This window comes from Chelonia mydas, chromosome 1 (genome assembly GCF_015237465.2).
Source record: "Chelonia mydas isolate rCheMyd1 chromosome 1, rCheMyd1.pri.v2, whole genome shotgun sequence".
In the NCBI taxonomy this organism is placed as follows: Eukaryota; Metazoa; Chordata; order Testudines; family Cheloniidae; genus Chelonia; species Chelonia mydas.
In genome coordinates this window covers 215,653,562-215,666,482 of record NC_057849.1, presented here as the reverse complement: position 1 = coordinate 215,666,482, position 12,921 = coordinate 215,653,562, and the positions used below count along the sequence as shown (strand labels likewise).

Below are 12,921 nucleotides of genomic sequence, written 5' to 3'. Positions count from 1 at the left end.
TGGAGGGCAACAAAAATGATTAGGGGACTGGAACACATGACTTATGAGGAGAGGCTGAGGGAACTGGGATTGTTTAGTCCGCAGAAGAGAAGAATGAGGGGGGATTTGAGAGCTACTTTCAACTACCTGAAAGGGGGTTCCAAAGAGGATGGCTCTAGACTGTTCTCAGTGATAGCAGATGACAGAACAAGGAGTAATGGTCTCAAGTTGCAGTGGGGGAGGTTTAGGTTGGTTATTAGGAAAAACTTTTTCACTAGGAGGGTGGTGAAGCACTGGAATGCGTTACCTAGGGAGGTGGTGGAATCTCCTTCCTTTGAAGTTTTTAAGGTCAGGCTTGACAAAGCCCTGGCTGGGATGATTTAGTTGGGATTGGTCCTGCTTTGAGCAGGGGGTTGGACTAGATGACCTCCTGAGGTCCCTTCCAACCCTGATATTCTATGATTCTATGTTGGAACTGGGTTACAGGACAACGAGGCTGGATGCAGCTGGATTTGTGGCAGAGAGACACCTTACTTCTGGGCTTAAATTCTGCTGACCTCCACAGCCACAAAGGTCTTTTCATGTAACAATTTATAAAATGTGTCCCTTTGGCCTCTCCCTGATGGATGTGCAGACACATTGTTCCCAGTGAGAATGAAACAGCAGCAGCTCTGAAGTTTGGGTTTGGGTATATTGTTATCCTGAAAGCTGCAACACCCATTAGAAACCACAGTTGCAAGGACTGCAGGGACAGGATGAGAGACTCCCCATTTACAGCACTGATCTCCACAGGGACTGACACATTAGCATCCTGGAAGTGGTGACTTTACAAGGGATGTTATTAACTTTAGCAGCACTGAGTGGGTCAATCGTGAATAGTAACTCTCTCTTCAACACTTTCAAGGCCAAATCCACTGGGCCCTGCCCTTACCAACCCGGGTCCTCCAGAAATGTTGGGTGCTGGCATAGTCCACCTTTGTGACATCATAAACAGAGTTCTGCTGAAAATTACCTCTTTTCCACTTCAGAACATTTTTACCATTTTTTTTTTTCAAAATTCTTTTGTGCATATGGGTGAGTTTGAACCATTGAATACAGTAGCCTCCTACTCCATAATTACAGCACAAGTCCCACATCTGAACCAAACCCTCCAATCAGATCTCTCTGTCAGCTGCCTCTAGACAGGGGTGGGCTCTCTCTCCCTCTCTGAGGGCTTCACATCCTGGATGGGGTTTCTTTCCTCAAAAACGTGTTGCAGCAGTTTCACAAATTCTATGTACACTGGTGGAACACGGAATGTCATTCCAATTCTTCCTATGTGCCTTTTTCTCTATATGCATGACAGCACAGTTCTCCATGTTGCTATTATTGGGTTCATTTTGTCTCCAGAATCTGTAAGAAACATGTGTGAGATACATATTGGTATGAGTTTTAGGAGTTGAACAACTTGTAACAGGTGAGGATGAAAGAAGGGGGCAAATTAAACCCTTTAGTTAACCAGAAGGATTCTCCTACCAGGCTCAATACTGTTTCCTTAAAAGGGATTTATAGATCCTGCTCATGTTCCCCCAACAAATCTGCTCTTTACTGGACAAGAAGCACTTGTAGCTACAGTACGACCAGAGCTCCTTTGCCCTCCCCACAACTCTCACCCCCTTGCTTGTCCGTTACACTGTATATTAACCTGTGGGACTAAGGAGAAGACAGTAACTGGTCTCCATGGAGATACTCACGCTGCTGTCTCATTATATGGAGTCTGATCCACCCAGCGCCACTGGCCTTCCTGTGCCTGATCTGTCAGACCGATATAGTAATTCTTGTCTGGGCTGGATGTAACAGTTCTTCTTGTCAAATTGAAAATGAAATCCTGAATAAAAATGACAAATTAATTGCCCACATTCAGTCATTGAGCTGACAGTAGTGGGCAGGAATCCCTGTAGTGCATGTGTGTGGGCGTGCGAGAGAAAGAAGGTGATGGCTGGGAAATCCCAGGACTGAGTGAACAGGGAAACTGAATTCCCAGCTCACCTTCAATAGACCCCAAATAGCAGGGGGGATGGGGTCTTCTAAAGATCTGAATGCTCAGCTCCCCAAAGAGTCTAATCCCCAGAGAGTTACCTGCTCAGTTCCTGTGTTGATCACCACCAAGTGGGAGCCCATCCCTGTGCAATTTGTCTCACTGTCACCCCAGTTCATGGTGTCTATAGAGAAGTAGTAGCAGCTGGACTGAAAGTGCTCCCAGTCCATGGGGCAGCACGTCCAGACTTGCCCTGTGAGGGAAGAGAAAGTCAAGGAGAAGAACTTGTAATGAGAGATGGAAAATCCCTACTAATCTGCATCTCTGTCATTCTCTCGAGACAATGCAGGATTGTTCCCTACAGTTTATTTCATCGGGCTTTGACTTCTCCAGTTCTGAGACTTTGTCCAGATTAGGCTAGAAGATGTTTTGTTAGAACATCTTAGCTCAGACAGTCAATAAACCTAGTGTAGACTAACACGTGTTAGCTGACATCTAGAAAAAGGCAAAATGACTCAGTTAATGTTCAACCCCTTTCCTTGGGGAGACTCGTCAATAATCTAATAGGCCCTCAGAGGCAGGGAATGTTTCCTCATCCCCATCCTAAAATGAGCTTCTTTTACTCCCCTTTATCCCTCCCTCCTGTGACCACTCTCAGCTAACCCCTCCCTCTCCTTGTTGTTCACACCCTGCCTGGACTTGTAGAATGTTGCTATTTCTCCTCTTAGCCCTCACTCAGTCAATCTGTACAGACTTCATTTTGTTCTCTTCCTCTCCCCCATACATCAGTCCCTCTGGCCCCCTGTTGATCCAGAGCTGGGTATGAATCAGGCCCCTAACCCAGAACAATGATGGTGGGGTTAATCCCTCTCTCTCTTTCAGTGTCACTGACCTTTCTCCTCAGCTCTCCCCAGGACACAACGCCACTCTGCAGAACTCTGGGGCAGGGCCTTGTGCTCTTCACAGCCTCCAGTTCCCTTGAGTAGAGTGACTGGAAAACAAGAGAGGAAAAAAAGAGAATGGATCCAACTATACTCATCTTCTCCCCTGCCTGGGTGCAACCTGATTTCTTAATCTCCTGGCCATGGACTGTCCCAATGTGGCTGCCCCTTTGTAAGCTTCTATTATTGTCATAAATGCCAACAACCACCTCCCCTGGGACAATAGGGCAGCTCACCTCTCTTCATCTCTCTGCTGGCTGTGCGGACCAGTTATACTGATTGACCAGAATAAGCCAACCGATCTTGGTCAGTATGGCAAGAAGAGCATCTGACCCACAGGGGAAAGATCAGGGTGAATGTGGCTAGGGAACAGGTTATTAATACTGGTACCCCTCATCCAAGCAGTAGCAGATATCAGGGCCTAGTAGGTTGGTTTCCCAGTGGAGGATAAATCAGTGGAGTCTGGGTATTTTCTTGCTGTAACTTATTTATTGACACTACTCCTGGAACTGAGGTGGTCAGAAACGACATTCAGGCAGATGCCTCTTTCAGAACTCTGAGGCCACGCACCAATGCCCATTTGCCAGGAAGCAACCCTGCCCCTAGAATTGACTATAGTTAGAGAGATTAAAGCAGGGAGAAAACTCTTGCTTTTCCCAACAGCTCCCTGTGAAAGAACTGCAGAGGCTGGTGACATCACCGGGGGGTGTGGAGCTTCTTTGGAGTTGGTCAAAGTGATGTTGGAGAGTGGATCAAGAGAGAGAGATCTGGGAATGGTGACAGGGCCGTCAAGGGAACCAGGAGTCAGAGGGTGTGTGTGTGTGTGTGGGGGGGGGGGGGGTCAGACAGAAGGTCTGGCTAGACTTTCCTGGAGAGCTGGGATAACTCAAGAAGGATTGAACCTGAGGAGGGAACCTGAAGAGGTTGAAGGGAGCTCAGTTTGGTGTGTCCCTGGTCCCAGAAGCTCCCCTCATAGGTAGATTGTGGTGGGCTCTGGAGGAGAGAGATTCCTCAGAGAGAGTGAGGGACTCCTTAAGCCATCCCTGCCAGTAACCCAACAACAGGGGTTGGTGCTGAGAGGTGACACCAGACATGGACAAGTCACAGCACAATCTGCCTGTATATTTGTAAATAATTAAGAAGCTCAACACAGACAAGGTAAGATGTAAAAAGAAAAGGAGGACTTGTGGCACCTTAGAGACTAACAAATTTATTTGAGCATAAGCTTTCGTGAGCTACAGCTCACTTCATCGGATGCACGAAAGCGTATGCTCAAATAAATTGGTTAGCCTCTAAGGTGCCACAAGTCCTCCTTTTCTTTTTGCGAATACAGACTAACATGGCTGCTACTCTGAAACCTGTCAAGGTAAGACGTGTGGTTTCTGTGTATAAAACTATTTCTTTAATGCTTCCAGTTCCATGTTAGATTATATTTGTTTTTGTTCTTGATAAATAAGATACTTTATTTTTGCTAAATTTAAGACTAAGCCTGATATAGGCTACTAATTTATTTAAACACCTGACTTCCACTTCTTGAAGTGATGCTAGTTGGAAGGAGCACGTAGAGGGTGAAGCAGTTTTAGATCTAATTGAGTGATCTAATGGAGAAGCAGCAGTCTAGGGGTTACAGCAGAAATTTCTCATGGTTAGTTATAGCCCAAATGTTAATGTTGGAGTTAATTGAGCTGTCTCAGTGAGCAGAAAGATACATTCCATTTAAAACAAAAGTTGAGACTTAAAAATAGACTAGTTGGATCTCTCCATAGATATGACCATATCCTCTGATGTGCTGCACACTCTCAATTCCTACTGAAGTCAGTGACCTGATGGTGCACAGCACCCTGCAGGACTGGTAATGAGGATGATGTCCTCACTGAGGACAAGTCCCCTAGACATGTTTAAAGATATTTGGATCATAAGTGTAAGCAGAGTCAGGATGAGCTCCACCCTGATATCTGGTGGTGAGGTGTGGCAAGTTGCGGAAAAGAACTTCAGGGGCTGATCTCATTTGCATAGGCACACCCACCCCGCCTAGAATGAGCCCATAGCTGCCCAAATGGTCACTTTGGCTGCTGTGGGATCCCCAGTGTCTCTGTTACTGGAGCAGGAAGAATAAATTGTTATTACCTTGATTATGGGAATCAAAGACAGTGGAACTGTATTTGGCCTTTTGTTATGATGGAGGGACTCGCCATCAACTAAGTAGCACTCGTTAGGCAAGGGACATGGGTTCCAAAACTCTGTGAATTGAGAGAGGCTGGGGCAGATATTAATACTTGGTGGCATGGGCCCCCTGGTGAGGGCCTTACATGCTAATTGCACTTCCTCCTCTCTTCACTGTGGAATATCAGAGCTAATTTTGATTCCATTAGGAGTCTAGTTGTAGGCTGATGAGCTGAATTCACTTTGGGCTAATGGTGCACCAGCACTGAGGCTCCCCTACTACAAGCTGAAATCACAAAAGAGCTGAACTGACTAAGAGCTGAAATCGCTGAGCGTTGTGTTAAGTAGTGGGGGAGCCTGAAGATATATGGTGGAGCAGTTTGTGGGACGGTGAGCCGAGCGGCTGGCGGAGCGCAGCAGTTTGCGGGACGGTGAGCCGAGCGGCTGGCGGAGCGGAGCAGTTTGCGGGACAGTGAGCCGAGCGGCTGGCGGAGCAGAGCAGCTTGTGGAGCAGAGCGGCTGGTGGAGCAGAGCAGTTTGTTGGATGCCTAGAGCAGCTCATGGGGTGGCTGGCAGAGTGGAGCCCCATGGAGAGGTGGGGCCATCAGCTTTGGACCATGTAAGGTGCCCCTTAAACCGTCCCCCCCCCATCTCCACCCAGGTTGGGAGGTAAAACTCTGCCGATAAATTTTCAAACTCTGGGGCTGCCCTGACCAGGGACAGAGACTTTTGGGTCATTGGACTTTTGGGACTTTGAATGATTTGGGGTTGCTGGGCTCAAGAACCAAAGGGAAAGGACACGCCCCAATTTGCTTGGGGTGGGTTTTTTGTTCATGGGTTGTGTTATGAATCCTGTTGATGGTGTTTCCACAACATAATGCCACATTGTTTCTCTCTGTTATTAAAAGGCTTTTGCTACACTCAGACTATGTGCTTGCGAGAGGGGAAGTATTGCCTCTTGGAGGTGCCCAGCGGGGGTGGTATATATTTGTCCCAGTTCACTGGGTGGGGGCTCGAGCTGATTTTGCATTGTGTTATTGGAATGGAACCCCTAGATACTGAACCCGGCCCTTGTTGCTGCCAACTCTGACAGGCAGAAGGGTTACATAAGTAAAAAACGTTATAAGAGATTAGAAATTACTTCTAGGAACTGGTGCCCCAGATGCAAAAGGCTCTGTATCTCATTCCCGCTGACCCATCCAGTCTCCCTGAACTGGAGCCAAATTGGAACCAGTGTCCTGGAGCTGAAAGGCGTGTATCCCATCCCCCAATCCATTTGGGTCACCTGGACCCCACAAGCTGGAGCTGGATTAGAACTGATGCCCTAGAAGGGAAGGGAAAGGCTCAGAACCCCATTCCCTGATCCCTCAACTCATCCAGTCTCCATGACATAGAGTTGGATTAGAACTGATGCCCTGATACAGCTCTAGATATTTTCCCCTGATCCTTCTGAGCATCTCGCACCCTACCATTGCTAGTTAACATCCCTGATCCTCTGGACATTTACCTCCCGCTGCCAGATCCTTCCCTCATATTCCAGACATACTTTCCTCAAGAGACCATTTTGCTTGCTGCCCATTTCTAATCTTGTCCATCCACTGATCCTTCCCCCTTTGCCAGCCAAAAAAGGATTGTTCCCAACAATATATTCTTCAGGGCTTTCTCTGGGCTCAAATGTTTGGGCTCCCACCCTGTCCTCAAGGAGACTTTTCCACAGTCTAACAAACACCTCTGCTGGGAATTGTTTCCTGATTGTCCAGTAGGATATTTCCCTCTTTGCTTAATTTTATCCCCTTTATTTCCAGTTCTCTTCCCTGAGGCATCCTCCTCAAACAATTCCTCTCCCTCTTGGATAATCAGCCAGTATATACTTACCAATGAGGGCAATGAGGAGAGAGACACACAGCAACAGCAACAATGCTGAGATCAACCACAGGAGTCGCCAGGTGGGCTTCTGGGGTGCACTCTGCGGCATGCTCTTCTCTGCGGGAGCTAAAGGCAAAGAAACCCCACAGCTGACAAACTTCATGTAGCTCTTTGAAATCGAAGTGAAAAGCGCTACATAAAAGCTAGGTATTATTGTGATCTCATATGATCTAAGTGAAGCTTTTTCAAGGGCATTCCCAGAGCCTTTTGCACTCCCCAGAGAATGTTTTATTGTTCTAACTTCTATTTCCTCCACATGCATTTGGACCCACTGGTTGGGGTGGGATAGGTGATGCACCAGCAGGTGAAATAAGGAGAGTGGGGAGGAGTGTGAGAAAGAAGTGCAATGGAGACACATGAGAGGCTAGTCATGCTAACTTGTGTAGTCAGCTGCCCCTTCCACCACTACTCATGCCAGAGCAGGATTTAGGGACACTAGGCAGCCCAGGGTTGTTAGCCAGTTTTGGAGCTTGAGAATCAGGGAGAACCAAAGGATGGTCTATCTGTGTCCAGCTTCCTCACTAAAGAATCCTTTCTAGATACAATACAGCTGAGTCCTGTCTCTTCACTACTGTCAGGGGCACCACAGGTATCAGGGAGGTGACAGAGGAGGGAGGGGAATGGGTCACACACAGAGGGAAGGGGAGGGGAACACTCACTGAGGGACTGGCTGCTCCGGTCCCAGTAAGGAGCACTGGAATAACACAGGGGCATGGAGAATAAGGGAGGGGATTAGAGGCAGCAACACCCATTGCAGGAGAAGAGTAAAGTAGCTGGAGTGCTAATACCTGGTGAAGGTCCCTTGAGAGGCTGTAATAGTTTAAGTTTAGGTCTAGAGAGACTCAATTTTTCTTCTTTGTTCAGTTTGTAATTCTCAAGTCACCCAGTAGCAGCAACAGGCAGGGTAACAGAGTCAGAAGCAAGGCTCTTGATAGCGCACTCTGCTGGGAAAGTGTATATATCATTCCTAAAATACACAGTGAGTACACCAATAGTTACTGGGGCTGGTTGAAAATTGTCCATTGAAACTTTTTTTTAAAAATGGAAAATTGGGTTTTTGACAAAACAAAAATTTTCACGGGTAGTGTCTGCTTTCATTTTCTGAGGAAAAAACACCATTTTCTCCTCAGCTCCCACTAGCTGTTACACTGTGCTCATTAACTGGGGGCATTTGGTTGTGTCTATGCATGATCTTTGCAGGGGAGATCAGGATCATCTCTCCTCCTCCGGGAGATTTTTAAATTCCTGACTTTGCTCCCTTCTGCCCCATTTCAAAGGTAAAATAGTGATTGTTCCAATGCAGTTTTATGAGCCCCTTGGATAAGTCACCTCTGGCAGGATCTACCTACCTGCATATCTATCACTGTGGTGGTATCTGAGTGGCTGCTTGGCAGTAGCCAAAGAGAAAGTAAAACTTCTCCATCAGAGGCAGGGAAAATACCCCAATCTTCTCTTCCCTCTGGGGCTGACATTTTAACATGCAGCTCCTGAGAGCCCCCTCCAGCACATCGTCCTATTTAGGAGTTTCCAAGCTTCTCAAGGAGGATGTTGGGGGTTCTCTTCCACTGCACTATGGATAACTGGGCAGCATGAAACTCACCCTCATCAGTCTTTGACGGTCCCCTGGAGCAGTTGCCATTGCAGTGCGGCTGCTGGTTAGTTATTTGCTGCCCCCTTCTTCCCATCTTCCTGTGGCTCTGCCAGTTGTATATCTAATACCAGCCTCACTCATGGGAGGCCCTCCCCACGCCAATTGATATACTCCAGGACACTCTGCAGAGAATCCTGGGAATGTGGCTAGAAGACAGGCAGCCTATGTTCAGCTTTGTTGTCACTGACCATGGGGTCAAAATTACCAAAGTATTTATCCACGAGCACTAGAGCAGCCAGGACTTTATTCACACCCCTATCTTCTAATCACTCACCCAAGTCATCTAGAGAGGCCCTGTCTCTGTGAGAGACAACACTGCGACAGCATGCAGCATCGGTGGATATTTCTACTGCTCTCTGAAAGCAATGTACTAGCTATGGCCAGTCCAGGGTCCCTCAGGCACCCCCCACAGTACTGGCAGCAGAGTTTGAGCATGCCCTGGAACCTCCCAGCGTTCACCTGCAAAATCAGACTCATCAAATGCCTTTGGAACAGGACATGGGGGAATATTAAACTAGCAGCAGCTCCTCTTGACAGGAGCACGAGTGAGGGCAGGAGGAACATCTGAGTACAGTGTCTCCAAGACTCCGTTACAACACAGTGTCACTGAGTCAGTCACCCTAACTGTGCATGCATGTCTGGCTTCTGTGACTCATTTCTTGAAGCAGGCAGGGAAGGACCCCAGGCAGGTCTCTGTCAAGGCAGCTGAGGTTGGCAAATCTGAGGGAAGAGCTGCAAAGTCAGCTTGCAAATGTCCTTGACAGCACTCAGTACGTCTATATAACCCTGCCGCATCATGGGGTTGTGCACAGGGTCTTGCAGCTTGGGATGGAGACCCACAGGGCAGAGGAATTTCGATATCCAAATAAATATGGACCAGCCTGCATTTCCTCCCTATACAGTACCCCCTTCTATTCCTGCTGATCCTCACAGGCTTGTCATCTCACTGCTCCCTATATGTCCTTATCATAGAATCATAGAATCATAGAATATCAGGGTTGGAAGGGACCTCAGGAGGTCATCTAGTCCAACCCCTTGCTCAAAGCAGGACCGATCCCCAATTAAATCATCCCAGCCAGGGCTTTGTCAAGCCTGACCTTAAAAACTTCTAGGGAAGGAGATTCCACCACCTCCCTAGGTAACGCATTCCAGTGTTTCACCACCCTCCTAGTGAAAAAGTTTTTCCTAATATCCAACCTAAATCTCCCCCACTGCAACTTGAGACCATTGCTCCTTGTTCTGTCATCTGCCACCACTGAGATCAGCCTAGCTCTATCCTCTTTGGAACCCCCCTTCAGGGAGTTGAAGGCTGCTATCAAATCCTCCCTCATTCTTCTCTTCTGAAGACTAAACATCCCCCGTTCCCTCAGCCTCTCCTCATAAGTCATGTGTTCCAGTCCTCTAATCATTTTCTTCCACCTTCAGCTTTGTGCTTTATCCCATGCAGCTCCTGACTTATGGATTATTTTCAGTCCGCATTAGGTTCCTCTGTCTTCCTCAAGAAACCCCTCCTAACTTCTCCTTTATGATCGCTCTACGTGTTGCTGCTTCTGAAATATTCTTCCTTACATTGCTGTTTGTCTTGTCTTCGCCTGTGTAGTGTTCAGAGCAACGACCAGGCCAGTTAGGCTGTAAGGTCATTGGAACAGGGAACATATGTTATGTTTGTAAAGTGCCTAGTAAATTTGCATCATTATATACAACATTTATTAATAGCAATAACAATTTTCAATCTTTTTGATCTTTAAATGTTAGTTACTTTTCAGCAGAGATAGGCATGAGGCACAAAACTGGATCCAGTTTCAGATCTCAGATACTTAAAGTCTCCAGGGATTTGGTTCAAGCCCATCTCTTCTACTCAGCCTTTGTTTCCTTCTTTTCTTAGTTCTATTCTTCCCTAGAGCTGGGCAAAAAAATTTTGGATGACTAGTATATTCACCAAAAAATGCAGTTTCAGTCTAACAAAAGCTATTGATTAATTTAATATATATTTTTCAGGGAGCTAGATTCAGAAGGGGACTTAGGTACCATTCACAAAACAGCCAGCAGAGGAGGTGCCCCCTTATAACCTTTGGATCAGTGGTTAGGGCACTCACCCTGGGATATGGAAGACCCATATCTGACTTGCTGTTTTAGAACAGGGAGTTGAACCCCAGCCTCTCCCTCTCCTACCCATCCAGCTAGTCAGGGATAAGTGTCTCACTTATCCCTGTTGAAACTGTTTCAGTTTGTATAAAGAACTAACTAGTACTTACAACAGGGACTTGAACTTAGGTCTTCTTTTTGCCAGGGGAGTGCCCTCACAACAGGGCTATCATGTATTGTAGGGGTAGAGTTCTTTCAGTGTCTCCTGCTGAAACTTTTCCTCTTTGTGTAAAATACCCAGTCATTAGACCAGACTGAGAAAATGACTCTACATCTTGGCGGTTAGGTAATCGTGAGGGGGTGTAAGCAAGGCTCAAATGCCTGTTGTAGGGCAGGAAATTGAATCTGGGTCTCCCACCTCTCAGGTGAGTGCCCTAAGAACTCGGCTAAAGGAGGGAACACTATCAACTCCACCTATTTTATGCACCTAGCCCTTTAAACAATGCCCCAAACCAAAACATTTAGCTCAACCTGAAAGGGACTTCTGTCGACTTTTACAATTTGCTGAAAATTTCAAAAAAGTTTGGATTCAGTTTGACCCAAACTGTTTTTTTCCAGATCTGCCAGTGAACCCCCCGCCCCCACCAGTTATTCACCAAATTCAATTCTGCACCCAATCTGGGCAGATTATGTGCCCTTGCATTCAATGCTGGCTCTCATGATGGGTACAGAGGACAAGCAGCCATCATGAAATCTCTGCTCTGGGTTCCCCTCCCTGCCTGCCCTTGAGATACTGCAGGTGTTGTCCATACTCGGGAAAAGACCTGACAACAGTATGTTTAGTTGCTGTTGCTGCCCCTCTTCTAGGCAAAATAACATTCCCCGGGTCCCTGAATCTTTTAGTTACCAACATCTTGGGGGGTACAGACTTCAATACTATATCTCCTCCTTGTTGGCTCTCATAATTCTATTGCTGGTATGACCCCATCCATTATCCTTCACATTTTAACCTTGCTCTGAGCTGTTCCAGCCAGCCAGACCTCCTCTAGAGATCCCCCTCTCTGTATCTCAGCCCTTTGTCTCTATGTGGATAGTCAAGTGGGGTTCTGAAATACCCTAACCTCTAATGCCCTCAGTGCATCTCCTCTGGAGATTTCACTCCCTGTATCTCTTTCAGATCCATAACTTTTTTCTTGATCCCCTGTACCCTAGAAATTTCCCTTCATCACTGCCCAGGTATTGGCAAAATTTGCATCTATACTAACATTATCTCAGGGTCAGGTGGCAGCTAGTGACCTACAGGGTAAAGGCTCTAACAAGTAACTTCCTGATTCCCCTGAGCCAGACTGTGCCCCTAACCTAGGGCTAGATGGGAAACAGTCCCGCAAAAGTGAAAATCTCCCTAGCCCATTCCCCTAAATAGTCTGTAGTTTACCTTTGGTCTCTGCAGGTCGTGGTGGCGCATTCTTGAACTTTACCTCAATGTAAGTAACCTCTGATGCCATTTGGAGATTGTTGCTGATCCCTTTTCTTTATATATTTATATTTTTATTGCATTTAGAATTGATCTTTTAATTCCCAAGAGCCACAGGCCAGTCAAGCAGTCCTTCCCATCTGGCGTGTCTGCCACCCCTTCTCCCACCTGTCAGAAGAGGAGAGACAGGGAGAGGAAAGCCCCTAAGATGAGCTGGGAGGCGCTGGAGATGGAGATATATCCCAGACAGCTCTTGGAACTCTTCTCTCAGAAAATCAGCCTAGGCTTTTCTTCTCATGGGTTTATGTAAATGAAAAACAGGAACTTAGTGGCTGAGAGGGTAACTCGGGGATTTCTCATGACTGGAACCCAGTTTGTTCTGTTCCACCCCCTTCTATAGCTTTGGCACAAGGTGGGAATCTTTTGTCTCTCTGAGTCCCCACCCCTGCTTCTAAATGGAAAAGCACCAGGTTTAAGATGGATTCCAGTGTCAAGTGACATGGTCACATGTCCTGGGAGACCCCAAGCCTTCATTCTTGCTGGCCTGACTCACAGGAAGGCTTGCAAGTAAACAGAGCCATTTACAACCAATTGTCCTAGTTGATGGGAGCCATCAAGGTTCCAAACCACCATTAATGGCCCACACTTTGCATAACTACAATAGGACCTCAGAGTTATATTTCAT

General features: G+C 46.8%; 1 protein-coding gene across 3 annotated transcripts; it reads right to left on the bottom strand.

Annotated features, from left to right (window-relative positions):
- Positions 1-368: 368 nt before the first annotated feature.
- Positions 369-12,524, bottom strand: CLEC4A (C-type lectin domain family 4 member A). Of its 3 annotated transcripts, none has more exons than XM_043524135.1 (6): positions 12,198-12,524; positions 6,976-7,110; positions 2,889-2,987; positions 2,098-2,249; positions 1,713-1,846; positions 369-1,371 (listed from the first exon to the last, which is right to left on the bottom strand). In XM_043524135.1, exons 1-6 carry the CDS (start codon positions 12,265-12,267, stop codon positions 1,221-1,223), a joined length of 741 nt encoding a protein of 246 aa, XP_043380070.1. In that variant the 5' UTR covers positions 12,268-12,524; the 3' UTR covers positions 369-1,220. The 3 variants fall into 3 exon arrangements, with proteins under 3 accessions (XP_043380070.1, XP_037768954.1, XP_027673846.2); XM_037913026.2 differs by having other exon boundaries at positions 6,976-7,092; XM_027818045.3 differs by lacking the exon at positions 6,976-7,110.
- Positions 12,525-12,921: the final 397 nt, after the last annotated feature.